The sequence below is a fragment of the Cicer arietinum genome, chromosome 1 (genome assembly GCF_000331145.2).
Source record: "Cicer arietinum cultivar CDC Frontier isolate Library 1 chromosome 1, Cicar.CDCFrontier_v2.0, whole genome shotgun sequence".
Lineage (NCBI taxonomy): Eukaryota > Viridiplantae > Streptophyta > Magnoliopsida > Fabales > Fabaceae > Cicer > Cicer arietinum.
In genome coordinates, this window is record NC_021160.2 from 13,951,376 (window position 1) to 13,973,224 (window position 21,849).

The 21,849-nt window shown below is 31.9% G+C and overlaps 1 protein-coding gene across 1 annotated transcript; it reads right to left on the reverse strand.

The window, feature by feature from the left end:
- Positions 1–14,504: 14,504 nt before the first annotated feature.
- LOC101497121 (putative disease resistance protein At1g50180) lies at positions 14,505–19,327 on the reverse strand. Its single transcript, XM_004487970.4, has 2 exons — positions 17,797–19,327; positions 14,505–16,400 (listed from the first exon to the last, which is right to left on the reverse strand). The coding sequence occupies exons 1-2, from the start codon at positions 18,944–18,946 to the stop codon at positions 14,674–14,676; spliced, it is 2,877 nt and encodes a 958-aa protein (XP_004488027.1). The 5' UTR covers positions 18,947–19,327; the 3' UTR covers positions 14,505–14,673.
- Between the last annotated feature and the right edge of the window lie 2,522 nt (positions 19,328–21,849).

Below are 21,849 nucleotides of genomic sequence, written 5' to 3' on the forward strand. Positions count from 1 at the left end.
GGGTTTACTGTTTCATGCACCATGAAAGAATAATGATTTCAGTCGAATTTGCATGCCTTGGTGAGTATTAGATTTACCAACTTCACATTTAATCTTGTCCATGCAATCGTCTGTGTATACTCGACCAAAAGCTAATGATGTTTGATGTTGTTGTCCCCTTCTGCATATAAAACTCCCAATCTATAGTATGTTGATTGTACCAAAGCAATGATTGGGAGATTGCGTGTACCCTTGAGCACTGCGTTGATGGACTCGGAAACATTTGTTGTCATGTGTCCCCATCGTCGACCTTGAGAATAAGCCATAGTCCATTGTTCTGGGGGATATTATCGATTCATCTTAAAGCCTATGGATTTGCCATCTTGATTTCATTGCGGTAATACTTGAATGATGGCTCATTTAATACATATCCTGTTAGAAATGATGTAAAAATTATCAAATATGATAAAGTGATAAGTGGAAAATATACTAAGAAGAATTAGATCATTACCCATACAAACAAGTTTTCTTTGAAGTTCCTTGTCCTTGAACTCCCTCATGAAATTTTGTGCAATGTGTCAGATGCAGTACACATGTGTTGACGGAGGATCATGCCAACCATTATTTAGATTATTATAAGCACTTTTAATGGATTCGTGTCTATCTGAAATCAAACAAACATCGACTTGAGGTTTACATACCTTATTAGATTTTTCAAAAAAAAGCTCCAAGCACCCCTTGTCTCACCTTCCACAAGTGCATAAGCAATAGGAATCGTATGTTTGTTTCCATCTTGTGCAACATGCAAAAGAGTCCCCTTGTACTTTCCGTACAACCAAGTTCCATCCATTGAGACAAATGGTTTACAAAATTTAAACCCAGATATGCACGGAGGGAAAACCTAGAATAGTCGTTTGAAAATTTTTGACCCCTGTAATAAAGTATTATGAGAATATACAAGTGATACTTCCATTTCCATAATAGTTCTTGGAATAAATTTTTGCATAGCCAACAACCACCTTGGATGGTCATTGTAAGACTTTTCCCAGTTCCCATAAATCGTTTCAATAGCTTTGTTCTTTGCCATCCATGCCTTTCTATAGGTGCTTGTGTAGTTGTATCATTCACGAATATGTGCATGATCACCTTCACTTTAATTGATGGATCAACTTTCAAAAGCGACTTTATGCTTTCGCATATGATGTTAGAGTCAAGCTTAGTATGATCCTGTGACATAAAGGAATTTGCGCAATTGTGGGGCCCTTTCAAATGACCAATCACCCATTGCTTACTTTTTTGACTTAACGAAGCCCTACATTTGAACAAGCATTGTGGATTCACACATTTAATTACATACCTGTATTGATCAGATTTTACTACACGGTAATTGAGGGAGTGTTTTATGTGATAATGCTTAATTGAAAGTTGATAATCTGGTTTGCTATTAAACTTCATTCCAATCTCAAGAGATGCATCTAATGGAGGTGATTCATTAGATGGCATATCAAATCCGGAGGATTGGTAAGCATAATCCAAATTTAGATTACGCATATGGAATGGTGGATTGTATATTCGCTCTAGATCGTCACCATTGTCATTGTCATCTTCGCCATCCTCTTCCTCGCCCTCGTCATCATCAAAGTATGTTTCTTATTCACTCTCTTCACTTATTTCTTGTTGATCAAAATCGGCCATATCACCTAGTGGAATATATGGTTCAGGTTGAGATGGTTCAGGTTCAGATGTTTCGGCCTGGTCAAAGTATGGTTCGGGTTGGTAAGATTCATAATTTAAAAAAGAATAAGTGTTTTCTGTTTCAAAATGGTATTCAGGGTGAGGTGTGGTTGAGGATGATGGTTGACCAATATTGCATAATGGATTACCATCCTCAAATGTGACATATAACTCGATAGATCCGAGTTGCGGCCACTGTTTATGAACATCAAACATGAGTTCAAGATCTTCGTCGTCTTCAACATTTAACAATTCATAATGAACTAGGCCTTGTCCAAATGAGGTAGGGTGTCGAAAAATTATATTAGACACCTTTTGATTTTCTAACCTCAACTTTGCTTCAATTTTTTTCTTCAAGTAGGTAAGGTTGCATCCAAAATTAACTCGAATAGCTTTTTTTCCGTCACTTTTAAAATATTTACCAATATCTTGTCTTTCACATATTTCACCATTGTAATAAATTAGAAAAACTATATTTTTTGGTGCCATTGATATGAAAATGAGATATTGAGATTGAGATGAAATACAATGAAAATAATATATCATACTTATAGACAACCAATTGTGATACATGCAATGTTGTAAAATGCTTCCAACACTTGTCCAATCCCATTGTGATAATTCAACACTTCTACATTGCCATTGTGATAGCCCAGACGTGCATGCATGCACTGCCTTACAAGTTGCCATTCCCAAAGGCGACTTCGTGACATCCCTTTGATAAGTCGCCATCCCAAATGGCGAGCTCGTGACACACCCCTGAAGCAAGTCGCCATTCACAAAGGCGACCTTAGAAAAGCTTTGAGAAATCGCCTTTCCAAATGGCGATTTAGAGGGGAATCAGAATATATATATATATATTCTCATGTTGGGTACTTGCAAAAATGTGTTTAGCCTTCTAGCCTTCTCCGTCCAATCTAATCCTTGCCAGAAGTGTGTATTTTCAAAGTACTTGTTGTGTGAAGCCATGCATAATATTTTATTGGTCATTCAAAGTATTGTCTTGTTTATAAATAGGCCAATTCTATGATCATATTTCTTCACTATTCCACTCTTCGCAACTTAAATCTTCTTTATATTTTCACTCTTCCACTATTAATATTTCTACCTTGGTCTTTATATTTAATTTTGACAGTCAACAACCACATCAAGAAGACAATCGTCGACTATCATTTGCATCAAGCGAAGAGGAATTGTTGTATAACACGTTCAACACTCGTCATAATACACCTGAGTCCGCTACCCAGTTACTGAATAGTATGTGTCAACAAAACTTTCAAATTCTAAGCTTTGGGGATGCATATACTCCGTTGAATCAAATATCCAACTGGACTCAAGGTAGAAATAGTTCTTCTGCAGCACTTCCTCCTAGACATCCTCCACGGCAAGAAGACGAAGATCAAGAAGAAAAAGAAGAACAACAACAAACTCGTGATGTACCAAGAAGTCAAAATCTCGTATGTGTGAGAAAACCTCGGCAATGTGGTACTGAAGGCCATCTTCGACATTAATTATCGTAATTTTTGTAAAATTTGTGATATTTTTTATGAATAAATTATTTAATTTAAAGTTTTATCGTAATTTAACATTTCTATTTATGTATTTTTATGAATTATATTAATTATATATATATATATATATATATATATATATATATATATATATTATTTTTCTTATTTCAATAAAAATTGAAATAAATGTTTTATTAAAAAAACCTTTGGAAAATCGGCATTTCGAACTTAGACTTCCTAAAATTTTATCGTAATTTAAAATTTCTATTTATCTATTTTTATGAGTTATATTAATTATATATATATTACTTTTGTTATTTCAATAAAAATTAAAATAATTTTTTTTAAAAAAAATCTTTGAGAAATGTCCATTTGAAACTTGGGTTTACTAAAAATTGTGACGAAGAAAGAATAAAGAAAAGGAATTGTGAGAAGAAAAGTAAGAGAAGAACATGAAGAGCATGAGTAAGTTGGATGACGTTAGGGAAAAAAAAGAAGAACGTGGTTGAATGAAGCTGGACAGCGAAGCAAAGGCAAATGGGATGAGAACAAAGAAAAGAAGGACGATGTTGCAGTCTACAGATCAGAAAAAGACAAATCCGGTGATGTTGCGGGAGCGACCACATCATGTGACTTGTGTCAGATCAATCTTCTCTTGTGTTGCTTCTCCATCACTTTTTCATTTCTTTGTTTTTTTTAAACAAATTTTAAAATAATCTACTTTAAATTAAAATATCAAAATACACTATTTTTAAGATATTGACTTAGTTTGCATTTCTATAATACGATTATATATAAAGAAGGGCTTTTTTATATTTTGAAAAAAGTTATATTAGATCGCATTCTAGTGTGTTATTTTTATTTTTTATAGTAAAATTAATTTAAAAAATTATATTAATAATCCACTTAATTTCTTGTGGTTAATTTTAGTATTTATGTTACTAAAAATTAATTAAAAAAATGAGTGACGTTTATTCTGGAATTCAAGACTTCCACTAAATCAAAAGAGTAAAATTTATTTTAAGATCTTACTAAATATGCGAGATATATTAAAATATATTTACCATTTTTTTAGTTATTTTTCTTAATAATTTTGGAGCAGAAAAATTATGGCCGGTAATTATTTTTACCTCTCTACTATTTACAATCATATATGTTTTTAATTTTTCAAATATTAAAATTAATTAAAAAGAATATAAAAAGATATATATTAATATTAAAATTTAATATATTACAATAATTAAAAAGTAGATAGTTTTATTATTTGAATGTTTATTATACAACTTACTAATGAAATTATTAGATAAATTAAATACTTTAATTTATAATTTTTATAATTTAATATTAAAAGTATTTGAATATTTTGTAATTGTGATAAAATAATATATTATAATTTATTAATTTATCTTAATTAAACTGCATGTAATGGTTTCTATCTTTCCCATATAGTTTCTAGGTATGGGTGTTAGTAGATCATATTGAGTTGATTTTGGTCAAATTCGTTAATTAATTTAAATAAAATTATTTATTTGAATTAAATAAAATACTTGTATTTTTTTTAAACCCAAATCAATTTAATATAGTAATGAACCGGTTGGTTTGAGTTAGTTTGATCATGAAAATTCCATAAAAATATATAAATATATGGTTTTCTCTTTCATGAAAAATTCAAAACTTAGAGTGTATTAACGATTTGAAATTTGTAACACTTGAATTTATTTGAAACACTTTTACACTAATATATAATTTTTTTAATTTATATTAACAAAAAATTTAAAAAAACTTAAATCACATCATTTTAAACCGGATAGATTCGCATTTACTAAATCGAAAATTCGCTACCCGAATCAAACTACTTCAAATTTAAATATATTAGTTCGAGTTAAACCCGCACTTAAATAAATTCAAATAAAATATAAATTAGATTGATATGGATAAATGTATTTATTTGAGTTAGACCTACACTTCAATAGATTCAAATAAATATAAATAAAGTTAGTTAAGATGAACAAGTTGAACGAAACAGCTAAATCTAGGATACGACAATATTTATTGCTAATTTTTTATTTTATCAAAAAATAATTTTAAAAATAATTTTTAACCATAAAAAATATTATTGAGTTGAGTGTCAAATTGAATCGTTCCATTTAAAATATCATGCGGTATATAGACTATCAATCACAACGCTTTGAGAATAAAAAACTCAATTATAAATATATTATTAAAATCACCCTAAATCTCAGTATAATTATTATCGCCACTTAAAAATATGTTATTAACGTCGCCTTAAATCGGTTGAGGCAATTTATTAAGAAAGGGATAGAAGGGCGAGAGGTGGTTGAAGAAACTCTTGTGTGCTGAATTTTTTGTTGATGTTACTTACTATAATCAATCAATTTTCCTTTTCGTAGCATTTTCCTTTTCGCAGTATCCTTTCCTTTATCTACGTGTCTTTCATATATTTTATCTCCAATTAATTATTATCTTTATATCATTCATTGTTATGTGTACCCCACAACACAACACCCCCACCAATTCATCATCCATCTTGTCTCTCTTTCAACACCTCTAATCAGTAATCATCATCACCTTCTCAATTTAACTCTGCACGCCTTATCTCTCTCTCTCTCTCTCAAAGTCAATTTCCTTGTATTATAATAAAACCCACATAGCTAGTTATTCGCACTTTTGAGACAAAATGGGCCTCGAAATCTTAGAAGAATTTCGACCAATTACTCCAATAAGAACCATTACTAAAACATTGAAACATGTATCCGAGGTAGAGACAACAAATTATAAGGTTGTTCCAAAAGTGGATGAAGAAGAATGTCACACACCAACTTCACAACCTCAAAGTACAAAAAATTGTGTTTGTCCACCAGCTCCAAAGAAAGCAAGAGTAACCCGAAGCAACAATTCAGCTTCACCATCTCAAGGATTCTTTCAAGTCCCTCACGATCTGCCTTCTGTATTTCTATTTCGCACTCCAAACCTTCCTGCAACAAGATCAGAAATAGCTCTTACTAGCAAGGCATATTAATTTCATTCCTATTATATGAATATTGTTTAATTGTTATTCTTATTGTTCCTTGAATACTTCATTTGTCATATTAATTTGATTATCTAAGTGTTTTGAAAATATATATTTGTAATTAAATTATGTTCATCTATTATTAGTAGACCATGTTATTGTTAATTATATTACAGTCAATGTTTATATCTCAGTGAAAATGGTAAAATTCAACATAGACAGCAGTTAACTACAAAGACGGTACGGTGATTTGGCTGTGTGCATTGTACTACCACACCAGTTACCAACCTATAACTTTTTGTTTTTAATGTAACTTTGCTTTTCGGTTTTTAGAAAGTACATTAGGACAAAAGGATGTTACTGTGTTTATTTCTTGCTGGCTGCTTCAGAGTTCCAAAAATGGTCATTTCTTTTGACATTAATTTGGTTGGGATTTTAGAGAAATGCAAATCAATACGTCTGCGGTCTGCCTTCAATATTATGTTAATTATTAGGTGTGAGGGGGTGCATATAGTATGAATATAATAGAGAGAGTGACTAAGGAAGAAACCACCAAATCATGGAAACAGTTGATTCTAAGCAACAAAGGACCGTAGCAAGGATCAATAGTCAGATGTTTTCTGATACACAAGATCCTCATAACTGAGGCGAGTGTAGAACATACTTGCATCTCTTATACAGTATTTATAATATGAACATAATAACTATAGTTCACAAGAACCTTCATGTGTAGGTCATAAAGTTCTTAAAAAATCCCAGTGGCAGATAGTGAGAGTACAAGAAATTGGAGAAAGCTCTACTCGACCATAATAGAACTCTGAAATATCAATTGAACAACAACTTGCAAAAATGAATTTTGAAGAAAATTCAACGGATATGGATACTACCGAAAATTCCAATGAAGAAACTTTGAGAGAGATGCTAGAGGACATCTGACAGTATGAACCACAATATTCCCCTATCTATTTTCTAGAGGAGTACTTGTCTGATCAGAATTCGTCCCCATGTCACGAGCTAGACTAAATTAAATATAAATATTTTTTTTTTACCTTGTGTTAAGTAATACATTTTTGACATTTTTTGTAATTTAAATATAGATTTTGATCATTTCTCACAAATAGTTTTTATTTTATAGACGAAAGAATAGAGACTCTCAGTTTGTTGGGTGTCATCGTCTCTCTAATTTTATAGGTTTATGTAAGTTATATATAATCAATTATTATATGGATTTTTTTATAAGTTAATTATTTAACAATTTTTACATATAAATATATTAAGATGTGTATTTTATTCGTTATTTTGGTATTTGAATGTTTCTTTCGTTAGTTCGTTTAGTTATCGAATGTATTTTTCATTAGTTAATTTGATCCATAAAATTACTAATATAAAAGAGAGATTTGATGATGTGGTTAATTTCGATACATTTAATATTATAGTGGTCGCACTCCATACATTTAAAAAACCAAAATGACTCGTTACTTTTATATAAATATTGAAGTTTTGATCAAGGTCTCTTTGAATATTAATTTATGACTCCGCCACTTCTCTACCTCTTACTACAACTTTTTATTTCTCTCTATCTCTCTTAAATATTCTCTCATCCCTAATTACCTTTTTATTTTCTGTCATCTTCTCTTTTCCCCGACTCACAATTTTTTTGGGAGAGGGATGAATGCATGAGAGGATCCGAGTCCTTTAAACACGTTAACGTCCCATAAATACTACCCGAATGGTTGTTGCAAGGACATCTGATATATTGAGGTATGGATTCAAATCTGGCACACTCCACTTTCTCCACATTTATGTTGAGATACATTGTAATAGTCTGTCATATAAAATTTACTTAAAGATGATGATAGATATCAAAATAGAACTTAATTTCATTAACATATTAAACCTAGTACTTTATTTGAAAAAACCTACACCAGTCACCACTTGAGTGTCGTAGAATTTTGTAATAAAAATAGTGAAATAGACATTTAAATATGTTTTCAAGTCTTGTTAGATTTTGAAAAATGTCAAGCTAAACCGTAAAAGTGGATCTATAATTGGTTTAGGCCAGCCAAACATTTTCAAAGTAGGCTTGATTCATTGACCTTACAAAGTCTAGCTCAATTTAATCTATTTCCACCCCTTAACTAGGTAAATCTAATATAAGATTAGTTATTGCCTCTTATATAAATATTTTGCCTCAACTCGCACTACAAGATAACAACTTATTTCTTAGGGAATATTCTAAGTGGCACAATCCCTTGGAAAAAAAGGCATTTTTACTACCAAATGTTGTAGTTCAATTGGTAGTAGAAATGAATGGACGGTAGTACTTATCCTCTAAGTACTGTTTGGTTCGATCACTAAAGAAGGTAAAAACTCGTCATTTTCTACGCCGTGATTAGTGAACTCAATTGGTATGAGAATGAATGAACGGTATTTATCACCTAGGTACTGAGTTCGATTTCCACGGAATGCAAAAACTCTCTATTTCTTATGAAAAAAATATATCTTATTTCTAGATTTATGAGATTTTTTGTAATGTAATACTTAACTCTTTAGTTAGTTAGTATAGTTGAGTTAGTTGAATTTATTAGTGTTCACAGCAAAGTGAAGCTCATGTAATATATTACATCCACTTATTCTCATTTACTTTGTATAATTCATCATTTTTCCTTTAACTGCAGTGGTATCTAGAGTCTAACCGATTTATTTTTTTTTTCAATTTTGTGAGTGTGGTCGTGTTCTTGTGTGCTTCTCGTTTGCATGTTCTACTCCATCATGCTTAACAATGGTAGAAATGGTTGTCTTCCTGGCAAGAATTGGGATCGATGGTACACACAAATGAAAACTTTATTTGGTTTTCAAGATGTTCTTGATTTGGTTACTCCTAGGTTCAATGAATTAGGTGCAAATCAAAAGATGCAAAGAGGTTTGCATTCAAGGAAACCAAGAAGAAGGACTGCAAAGTCATGTTTCTGCTTCATCAATGTGTTGATGAGAACAATTTTTAGAAAGTGTTATATGCAACTATTTGCAAGGAGGCATCAGATTCACTAGTGAAGTACTACACTGGTGGTGACAACGGAAAAAGGTGAAGCTTCAAGCTCTTAGGTGCCAGCTTGAACTGTTCCAAATGGAGGTAGGTGAGAAGGTTTCACGTTTCACCATACTTCACTCGTGTGCTTGCCTTGAAGAACCAAATGAAGACTTGTGAAGAGGTAATTACTGATAAGATGGTTGTAGAAAAGATCACTAAGCAAGCTTTACAAGTTCATGTGTCCAAGAAAGGTTGGTAATTAGAAGTGGAAGGTGAATAAGAACACGTGGAGAATAAGGGAATAATTCCATGATGGCTACAACAACATCAAAGTTATGGAGCTTAGATGTATGGTATCTTGATTCAGGGTGTTCCAACCATATGACAATCACAAAGAATGACTAGTCAATCTTGATGAAAACAAGAAGAGCAAGGTCATGTTTGTAGAGAATTTAACTATCCTTGTTGAATGTGTTGATGATGTGATGATTATGAGAAAGAATGGCAAGTATGTTGTGATTTCTAAAGTGTTGTATGATAAGTAGAGCTGTCAATTTGACAAGCCCACTAATTATAAGCCCCATGAAATAATGGGTTGAGATTATAAAAAAATTATTTTGATAAGGGGCCTAATATTAAGGGTTTAATAAAAAAAAAATTAAGGGGCCTAGCAGTTGGAGCATTTTTTGACAGCTTTAGTGATAAGGTGTTGTATGATATGATGATTAGTTGTATGATAAAAATTTTACAATACAAATGCTCAGCAAGACTTCATGGAAATTGTTATGCAAGTGGAAGAAGAATTTTGAAGGCTTATTTGTCACAAAATATAACATTTCAAGTTTAAATTATGACCATTAATGGTCAATGTTTGACCGCAAAAGTGAATAGTGATGAGTCATAGAAATGATACTTGAGATTTGGCAATTTGAACTTCAAAAGCTTGAAGGAATTGAAAACTAAAGGTATGGTCACTAGCTTGTTTATGATTAAATTTTCACAAAAGTTGTGTGAAAGTTTTGGGTTGAAAAAATGCCTACAAAATCATTTAGCTCCTACATTCCTTTGAGATCTAATTGTATGTTAGGAGTTGTTTATTCAGAAGTTTGCGGCCCTTTGATACTTCTTCTCTTGGTAGGAGTAAATACTTTGTTTCATTTATGGATGCGTTTAGTAGAATATCGTGGCTTTATGTTATTAAAACAAAAGATGAAGTTCTTTAAGTTTAAAAGAAGTTGAAGGTCAGGGTTAAGAAGGAGTCAACACAAGTCACCGAAGTTCTTAGAACTAATGGAGGTGGAAGATATACTTCAAGAGAATTTGAAAGAAATTTTTTTTGATATTGAAGGCCTCTAACATGAAATGACATCACCTTATACCCCTCAACACAATGGTTTGGGTGAGAGGAGGAATAAGTCAATTTTCAATATGACGAATAGCATGTTGAAGAGTAAGGAGTTGCCTTATTGTTTTTGGGGGAAAGTTGTTTCTACAACACCTCGTGTGTTGAATAATGTTGGGGTAAGCCCTTCCGCCAATCTATTTTACATAAATTATTATTTGTATCATAGATTTAAATCATATATCTAATTTTTAAAATGTGTGCAAGACATCATTTTATTATGTTATTAACTATATAACATTATAAGGTCCTTAAAATAAATAGTTTGTTCAATAGAACATCAAGTCTGACTTGATCGTTAGACCTCATTGATAATTAGAACATTATTCTTAAAGTATTTGTAGTCAAAGCATCATTGTTAATTAGGAAGACAATAATACATCGAGACTATTATGTGAGTAGACAGATGACCACATATCACGGATCATGAATATGAGATATCAAGTCGTCACATAATTATAAACATTAGGAGTAATATTTATAGTGAATTGACCCGCCATGAGAATGGTACGTAATTGTTGTGTAAGTGTCATTAGCGATTTTCATGTGACCATAGTGAGCAGTCCTTCGATTTGAAGTCATTATGATCCCTACATGAGGAGTTGTAGGGTTTAAGACCATTAAACATTGTTTGTAACAAGATGATCATATATAAAGACGTTTATTGGACGCACAATAAATCATGTGGAAGAGGGTGAGCTATGTAGATATAAAATGTGTTACTAATTTACTGATTGGTGTCGAGATTGAGTTGATAGAAAAAGCACAATGAAATATATTTTTGAGTTTCTCTGAGCACCAGTCTCTTGGGGCTCAAAGAAGCAAACTCCGGTTGCCTTATCATCGTGTGAGCCTAGATATATTGTTGCTTGTTATGCAACTTATCAAGTTTGGATTCAATCCTTAATGAGCCAAATTGGAATTCACGAAGAAGGAGCAACGCAACTGCTGATAGATAATAAACCATCAATTAATTTGGCTAAAAACCCAATTGCTCATGGAAGGAGCAAACCCATTGAAGGCTTAAAGTGTTGACGAAATTGTTGAACATTGTATCTTTAGAATCATTGGATTAATGAGGTGTATTGAAATGCAATTCATTTGACAATGGTAGTTACTTAACTATTTAGTTAATGACAATTAAATTAGTTAATATAGTTGATTTAGTTAAAGTTGTTAAAGTGCAAAGTGAAGCTCGTGTGTAATATACATTGTATAAAGACTTGTGATGCAGGCAATAAAGTTTAGATCAATTTTTCAACACTATCATTGTATTATTCTCATTACTTACAATTCACCATTCTTGTTTTATAAATTAATCACTCATGAATTAGAATATCTAAAATAATTTTTTGTTTACTTGAAACAACTTATATCAACTCATTAAGAATAATAGGAAAAATAGAAAATGTAAAATGTCAAAAGGATATATTGGAGAAGTTCTTGGTCTTTTATTTACTCTTAGGAAGCAAGCGAGGTTACTCACTCTCTTGCTGTTGTGGCCACATCTTTAACTAATATTCATATTTTCATTGATATTATATTTCGACATGTATTCAAACACATTATTGTGAATAAAATGATATAACACTCTTTTAGTAAAAATAAAAGTCCACAATGCAACCAGTTTAGCTAAAAAAATAAGCAATCATATTTGTTTGTCCACCATTATCCCGCTTCACAATAAGTAGTATTTTATTTTCAATTTTTTTTAAGTCTCAAATTATTTGTTAATTTATATTACTAATTTAATATTTATTAATTTCTTTCTAATAATTCACTCTTATTTAGTTTATCTTAATTCATCTAATACCTACACTAATTACAATTATGAGTATTGTAGTAAATAGAGTTTATTTTATCATTAAAATCAACATAGTTAATCAATTTTTTTTTTAAATTATGCATTTATAGAAGGGAGTAGTAAACTTAACCTGAGAAGTTTGGAAAACAAAGATAACAAAGATTGAGATCGAATAACAACAGGACAACTTGTATGGTATAATTGAAAATTAACATGTTTTAGTACTATTAAATTAAATTACCAATAATCTAATGGCATCTTATCAATTTGTAAGTTTGACCATATTTTAGATCTAACACCACCAAATTTTGAAGATTTACATTTTTGTTCTATTTTAAAATAATTAATATTTATTTATTAAACTATATACAAAAAATAAACAAATTTATTCTATCTTACTGTTATTTCTCTGCAACTATGTCTCTTAGTTGTTCTCCATCGTCTTCCTCCACCGTTCTTCATAGTCTCTCTCTTCCGTTTTGCATCGTCTATCTCCATATTTAATTCATTAAGAATAAAAAATGAATCCGAAAACGACAATGCAACGATACGTGGTCGACGATACCAAGACAACAACAAGACAAACACGAACGAATTAGGAGTGAGACAGATAAATCTTTTTGAGTTGGTAGAAAAACAGTAGAGAGTTTTTCTCACAACAGAGAAATGACGACGTAGGAGACATAATAGGAGAGTGATTTCCTTTTGTGATGAAACAATTTCGTGAGAGTAAATGAATGAGTTATGAATTTTTAGGTTGATAATGATTTAACTTTAATTAAAATTATAAAGATAGTTTATTAAAAAATAAAGAGATTAAATTAAAAAAATAAATGAACTTGTACAAATAATTAAATGAAATTAATATATTGATAGTGTTAAAAAAAGAAACACAATAAAGAAAAATGAAGACGGTTCATTTACCTTATCTAATAATAGAACTAAATTCTTATAAATCCGCCGCATGTCGAATGACAACAACCGCAAGCTGCGAATCAAACACAAAAATAAACTTCTGGTGACTCAAGCTTTTGAATTAAGTACTTGAAGAATACCCAAATTTGATTATATAATATATTTTTGGCTTAATTGCAGTTTTAGTCCCCCTATTTTAGCTGAATCGTGAAAGTAGTCCTCTTATTTTGTTTCTCCCTAATTTTTGTCTCTCAAACATAATTTTGATCCAAAATTTGATAATTTTTTTTTTTTTTGTATTTATTTAAGCTACATCATGCCTCAAGATCTCATTTGCAACAATTATACATGAAATATATGATTATAAATGGTGTATACAACTTTAAAAAATGAAATTTCATCAAGTTTTTGACTAAAATTTTGTTTGGAGACTAAAATTGGGGAGAAACAAAATAGAATGACTACTTTCGCGATTCAACTAAAATAGAGAGACTAAAACTGTAATTAAATCTATATTTTTTCACAAATATTTTCAATGAGCAAGAAATAAAAAATTACAGCAACTTATTTATATTTCTATATGTCCAAATTAATGTGGATCAAGTGACACGCACCTGACATTAAGTTGATTCAACAAACTTGATGTAGAGGGCAATCTACCCCCACACTCAACAGTCAACACCTTGCAATCTAAGACTTAATTAAACATTGCTTTAGAAGTTTCTCTCTTTGATTATGTATGCAACTTTGTGTTATGCAGAGATGAAAAAGAAACTTTAATTTTAAGTATAATCATACTTGATATTTTGATAAGTTGGAGACATAGGCATACATGATCGAACTACGTTGCCAAATGTCTTTTGTTCTTTACTTTGTGTTTTTCGTTCTCTATTCTTTCAGTCTGAGTTGCTATTCTAACACTTTCAAATCTTTACAGAGGGATATATAATTTTGGAATGAATTTGGTAGACTTCTCCATAACCTTGTTGTCATGCTTGATATAATTCTGTTTTAGGGTTCAACATAGCTTATAAAAGTGTTATGAGGGGGAATTTCTGCTAAATTCTGCAGAACTAAGGCTTAATCCAAGAAATTGGTTAGGTTGTTAAAGAAATTAATTATACTTGGTGAGAACTAAACTCAATATCTCCAAGTTAACAATATTTACATATATTACACTTTAACCACTTGTATAAAGCTGAATATTATAAAAAAGGACAAATAAGAAAAGAAGAATTATATCTAGAGAGGAAAGAAATATTGTTTCTAATAGTCACAATAATGAAATACCAGTGATGGCACATGTTGAACTTTATAATGTTCATCTCCTCCTTTTTCAAGTTTGATTTTGAAAGCTGCAAACATTGACCTAATCTCCAAATCCTTAAGACTAGTCACAAACCTAAGCCCTTCAGGAACAACATCAAGCTTAGTACAATTTGAAATCTCAAGTTTCCTAAGACAAGCCATAGCACCTTTTTCCAACTTCCACTCTTCAAGATTAGACAAATCACTCACAACAAGTGACCTTAATTGAGGAAAACCTTTGTTAGAACAAACCATTTCCTTTCCCAAAAATGAATCAAGTTGTAACTCAAGTAACCTTAAATTAGGTAGCTTCTCCAATGTTGTCATAGGATCAACAACAAATCCACAACCTTGCAACTTAAGCTTAGCAAGTTTTGATGAAATTTGATTTGGTTGTGGAAAATTCACTATAGGTCCTTCAATGTGTAGCTTGTAAAGATTAGGACACCCTACAAAAACTTCAAGGATTGATGTATCTTCAGAACTAACAAAAAACAATGACTCAAGGTGGTTAAATTTTACATCACTAGATTTAAAAATTTCTCCATAATTAGGATCATCTATAACCAATTTCCTTAAATTGGTTAGTTTTATGAGATCTCTAACATCACATTTTTCTGCAGGGAAATTAACCAATGTTTGCAAGTTTTTCAGATTTGCTAGGTTCCATGTTTCAATGCCATTGCCACATGATTCAGGTAGATATAAATGTCTTAACTTTTCCATTTTTCCTATAACATTTGGTATTTGAACAGTTGAATTTCCTGTTAGAAGATCTAGGGTTTGTAAGCACTTTAAATTCCCTATTGATGTTGGTAACTCGTCAATTTTTGTGTTTCTTAGACTTAGAAACCTTAAATGGATTAAATGACCAATTTCTTTTGGTAACTTTCCCATTTGACATTGTATTCCTTCTAAATTCAAAACTCTAAGTAACTTGCATTTTTTGAAAACTGATTTCGTCAAACTCCATTCACTTAACTTAGCTGTTTTTTCATGGTAGCATAAAATAGACCTAAGATGGTGATGGCTTTTTAGGTGTTTAGGGAAGAATCTATCGACATCTTGATCGAGATATAAGGCGATCCTTCGAACTTTACCGATCGGTCGTGCTTGTGAAGTCCTATTAGTTTCATCTACATTCCATGAATTAATCATTTCAAGAAAGTTTTCCTGATATGCTTTAGATACACATAAGTCCCTCATGAGGTTATGCATTTGGACTGTTCTTATTCTTCCTGTTGAACTTTTTTCAACTACCTGAATCATACACCTTTCCACAAGTTCGGTCAAGTAACGCTGCGCCACGTCCTCTAACGCTTCTTCACCTTCACCTTCATTTTGAACCAATGATATGATACCTTCTGCCACCCATATTCTTATCAGTTTCTTTGTTTGTATCTCTAAGTTTTCAGGGAAATGGGCTAAGTGTAGGAAACATGGTTTCAATTGGTAAGGCAATTCATAATAGCTGAATGATAGTACCTCAGGTACTCCTAGAAGTTGTTCTTTGCCTTTTGCTTTCCTAAGGTATGAGTTGATGTTCTGTCTCACTGTGTCCCATTCATAAACTGTTGGCTTTGATGCTAATAGTCCTCCTAGGACAATGATGGCTAGAGGTAAACCTCCACATCTTCCAACCATTTCCCTTCCCAATTTCTCCATCTCTGTGCTGACTCTAGAGTCTGTGGAAAGCAAAAACAATGTGTTATAACAGCAACTGTAGTTCAAAAGAAAATAGATACGAAAAACACAATTAAAAGAACACACGAGATTTAATCAGGGAGTTCAGCTAGTTGTGTTTAAGTCTTCGATTGCTAAGCGGCTACAGTACCTTTCTTATTCAAGCTTAAGGCTACAAATAACATGTATTTAAATGCTATTGCCTAGTTTACAAGATTGCCACTGAACCGTACCGCAAGAGACCGGTTTCGCTCCTTACCCACCTCGAGCAACTTGTCCACTTATCAGTGAACTATTGGCCAAACTCAGCAGAAATCACAATTGGTAAGAGGGTGTTGTTTCATTTCTATTCACAAGTCATATATTTTGTTCCTTGGTAAAAAACTGTTCAAATGTGACAAAAAAATTCATTGGATAAGCACCATAGTTATAACCATGTATGACATTGTTTAACTTTCAGCAAGAAGAGAAACCATATAACATTGTTGAAATTTCAGTGGGACAAAAGAACCTTCTTGGAAGAGAAGGGAATAATCCATTCAGTTATGGAAAATGTTAAGAAATTTCGCCTTAATTGTGAGGTCCACCCTAATAGCCTTCACTGCAGCCTCCAACACCTTCATTGTATTGGGTGTAAGGGGGACAGGGGTGGATTTAGTTTAGGCTCACACCGTTTAGTGATATAGCCTGAATAGCAGTTATACTTATAACTTATAAGTGGTGGACATTATTTATCGTACAAGCTAGCCAATTTTGTATGGTTAAGTTAGATTATTTTAAATGGTTTCAGAGACTTTTATAGATGAGTAGATTCTACTGTTGGATTTCCAGCATCATCCGCGCTCCATGCTCCTTATAGTTGCCTTCAATGTAGCCTCTAACACCTTCATTATGTTGTAAGCAAGGGGGTTGGTTTAGTTTAGTCCCATATCGCCTAGTGATATGGCTTGAATAGTGATTATACGTGGTGGAAATTTCATACTTTACAAGTTAGTTTTGTAAGGATGAATTAGACCTAATACAAACAATCTTAAGAGAAATTAAAGTAGAGATAAAAGTAGAAAATAACTTAAGTTTATTTTTAGGAAAAGTAAGCCAGATGATCAAATTTAGTAATGATCAAATTAAGTAATTTATGACTTCCCCTTTTAGGCAACATGGTTTCTTTGACAACTAGTTCATTGTAAATCAATAGCAGGAACAGGATTCTCCAAATCATTTCTTGTATCTCTTGTTTATTGAATTCTATTAACTAATACCAAAAAATCCTTTCTCACAGGTAAAAAAGAAAACCAAATTTAAAACCTTCGAACATTGAAACTAGCAAGTTCATCCACAAGGTAAACAACTTCATTATTAAGAGTACATTATTGGAAAAAGATAACTAAATTTACATACCTGCATAATCATTATGTTTTGGAAATGCCTTTTTCTGAAACAACTCCCAACTATCATCTTCATCTAAACATCTTAGTTCATGAAGGTAACAAGTAGGATCCATATACAAAGCAACATCAATGTTCCTAGTAGTTAGCAATATTTTACTACCAACAACTGACAAAGATCTTCCAGTTGGAAAAGCAGGACTCAAATTATTCCAAGTACCAACACTCCAAATATCATCAAGCACCACTAAACATTTCTTCTCAACTTGAACTTCATAAAGCATCTTTGCAACCTCTTCATCTCTCATAGTAACAAGTTCCTCTCTTAACTCTTTACAAGGTGAAGTAAGTTTCAACAAAATTCCTTCCCAAACATCCCTTGCTTGACAATGTTGTGATATATAAGCCCAAGCTAAGCTCTCAAAATTGTGCCTAACTTTAGTACTATGATATACCTTCTTAGCCAATGTTGTTTTTCCTAAACCTCCCATCCCCCAAATAGCAACTACTTTATATCCTTGATTGGTATTTGGACTGGCCGAATTTGAAGTCAAACGCACACGCTTTTCAGGTTCAGTGCTTGGTGGACTGTGGACTGGTTCGCATACATGAACAGGATTAATCAAACACGACTCCAAAATCTTTACATCATCCTCAACACCAATTATATCCTCTTCAATAACATGAGAGTAAGATCTCCTCAAAGCTTTTTGCCTCCCATGTAAAGAATTTGATGCTTCTCCTCTCTCACTTTTTATGCCAAAAGTTTCCAAACACCTTGTGAGACTAGTTATCCTTGAACTGATCTCATCAACTTGGGATCCTACTTGATGGATTTCAATTAACCTCTTGATGATTAGAATACACCTTTTGATACTGTACAAAGAACTTGTCATGTTCATCCTTCTTGAAGCTCCTTTAAGTGCATATGCTTCTATCACATCATCAGAATCATAAGCAGCTTCTCTTATTTCCGAAATCCAATTCCGAAGACTTTCATCTTCATCTTGCTTTCTGTCTGCATCTTGTAGGTAAGATTCCATCCTCCTTAACTCAGTTCTCAGCTGCTTCACTTTGTCTCTCACTCCATATAAGAACACAGCTTCTTCAATGAGTAAATCACTGATTTTTTGTACTGTGAAGTCTACTATTGATTTGGCCATCTTGAAAAATTGTTGCTTTTTACACCAAAACAAAAGCTTTTTGTGATTATTCAGCACCCATTTGCTTCAATAATTGAGATCCAATCTCAAACTTATATACACTGCATCAATTTAAGAGGGAGAGTTAGGAAAGTAGAAGAAGATTGGGTTGACTTTTGCTATATACACCAAACTATATATGGCTAGAAAATAACCAAATAATGTTGTAGTGCCAATATTATATCCATGTGCGCTTTAAAGGTTTGAAACTATCAGCATTACATTCTAGAATTTAGAGTACTAATAAGAAGAAAGTTTGGAGACAAGTTCCTTGTATCTTCCACGAAATTAGAAGTCAATAAAGTCAGTGTGAAGAGGCTGGCCTCAGAGTTGTATGTAAATATATGGTAGTTTGGACTTTGGAGTCTAAGTTAAAAATAACCCAACATTTTTCTTTTAAATATAAAGAAAAGTCTAAGATATGATATAAATAGAGCTTATAAAATTTCGAAAATCACCACCTTACTTCAAGCTTTGTAACTTTTTTTTAGTAGCAAATACCACTAGGCTACTTGATCTTGATGCTAAATTGTCGCTTCTAATTTCAAACTTATATACATGCATCAATTTAAGAACCTATTAAAATCATCTTCCAACATCCACTGTTTAGTATTTTTTTTTACATCACCAACTAGCATTTATGTATTTATTTAAAATAAATTGAATTAAAAATTGGTTTTCATTTATTTAAATATTTGTAAGTTAAATGCTGTGTTATTTTTTAAGTGTCAAATTTTTAATTTTTTTTTAAGAGACTGAGTCATCATATTCACACTAGTTGAATACAAAGATAACTCTTTATAGAGATCGAATAATTGGATTTAAACCAACGACACTGTAATTTTGTATCGTTATCGAGTTAAAGATCGAGCTGTGTTTTAAACCACTGGAATGCATTACTAAAGTGAAGGGTGCAATATTTTCATTTATTACATCAATAAAGTAATAAAGGAAACAATAAATATCACAAAAATAAATATCAAACAATAAAGGAGTGAGCTGGGTAGGGTAGGGAAATGGTTGAAAATTTTGAGCCGTGAGACACTTTGATTGATACATTAAATAAGACAATCTACGGGAGAAAAATTATGGCCTACATTCACTGGCAACAATGTCTCAAGGTGGAACCCGTCAAACAAAAATAACTCAAAGTTTGAAGGTTTTTTTTAAGGCTTTTATTTGTCACTAAGGTTTTTGTTTTTATGCCTGAAAGGAAAGTTTTTTTAAAAGCTAATAAGATGCAACAATCACTAGAGAGGAAAACATTTCAGCTATGATGACACTCTAAAAGTATATATTAAAAACTCAAGAAAAGGTTAAGACCAAAAAAAAAAAAAAAACTAAAGAAAAGAAAAGATCTTGGAGGAATGGATCAAAACTCAAATATACAATAATTTAAAACGATAAGCAACTACCTGAATAATAACTTTATCAAGAAAACTAAATTAAATAAAACTATAGTAAAGTGAAAAGCATCGCACTGCAAATAAACAATAAAAACATTCTAAGTCAGAAGACTCAACTAAGATTATAAAAACATTATAAATGTGAGACACCTTAAAGTTCATCTCTCTCAAAAGAAAAATACAATTTTTCCACCTGTCATCAATTGCCAGAAGACTCAACTAAGATTCTTAAAAGAGTCAACCACAAGCAAATAATTCTTTTCTGACTAGAGGTGAAGCCACCCTTTAGAATAAGCAATTTCGATAGCAAACATAATTGCAAATAACTCTGCATGAAAATAAGTAGTGATTTCTAACTTCATTGCAAAACTACCAATAAAAGTACATATCCTACCCCCGAAAACACCCCCACCACCAGCCTCACCAGGTGTGCCTCTAGTAGCGTCGTTAGTATTACTTTTTATCCAACCAAAAAGAGGGGGATGCCAATCAACTTGAATGAGGAGGGTTCACATGAGGACGACCACAAACTCGAAAATCATGAAGAACATGAAACTCCAACCAAATGCACCACATGCTCAAACATTGGTGATGGCAGAGAGAATCATGTCTCTAACTTGAGAGCTCCAAACTCAAGAACAGACAAAAGGGATGGTATGAATAGAAGAGGTGTCCAAATACATCAAATAGTGTAAAACCAACCCCACAATCCAGTAGTAAAAGCACAATTGAAGAAGAGATGAAACGAACTTTCAGAAGCCACGTTACACACACTACAAACCAAAGCCATAACAAACTCATGCTTGCGAAGTTTGCCATCTAATGAAATTTTTGAGGTAGCAACAAAAATCACAAGAAAAGGATTTTGAATTGTTATCCTTTTTAAATTGTGATTGCAAATAATAAGAAAGAAGGGATAAGAAGATTACACACTAAAAGTTTACTGGTTCACCCAGTATAGACTAGTCCAGTCCTCACATTATGTATTCAACACTAGCACGTCTCGCCTTGCACTTTTTCCTTGATCATAGTTTGATTAGTTACAACTTTCATCTTCCAACCTAAAAAAGAATCTTTAGAGTCACCTTTCAATCTAAAAATAATTTTTACAGTTACCTTTCAAACTAAAAAGAATTTTTACAAACACACTTAATCTAACATAAACAATGGGCTAGAGCTACAAATGATGTGTATGATAAAAGTGTTTTTGATCTAATGATTATCAACACTTCATTTGAGATTAACCTAAAGTAAAAAGTCAAATAGGATTATCCACAAATAACGTGAAGAGAGTTGGAGTTTTCTTGAGAGAAACGTTTTAGACTTGTGCTTAATTGAACAAGTGTTGGTAGATTGCAAATTGAACTCTTACCTTCATCTTTCAAATGATCTTCTATTTATAGATGATGAAAGGTTTTGAATATTCAATTTAGACTAAATATAGTCAATGGTCACTCT

What these genes read in the sequence shown, in the direction of transcription:
- LOC101497121 (XM_004487970.4), bottom strand. Translation starts at nt 18,946, where the DNA reads ATGGCCAAATCAATAGTAGACTTCACAGTACAAAAAATCAGTGATTTA. An exon ending in AAAACATAATGATTATGCAG is followed by an intron (nt 16,401 to 17,796) that starts GTATGTAAATTT and finishes TGCTTTCCACAG; the next exon opens with ACTCTAGAGTCAGCACAGAG.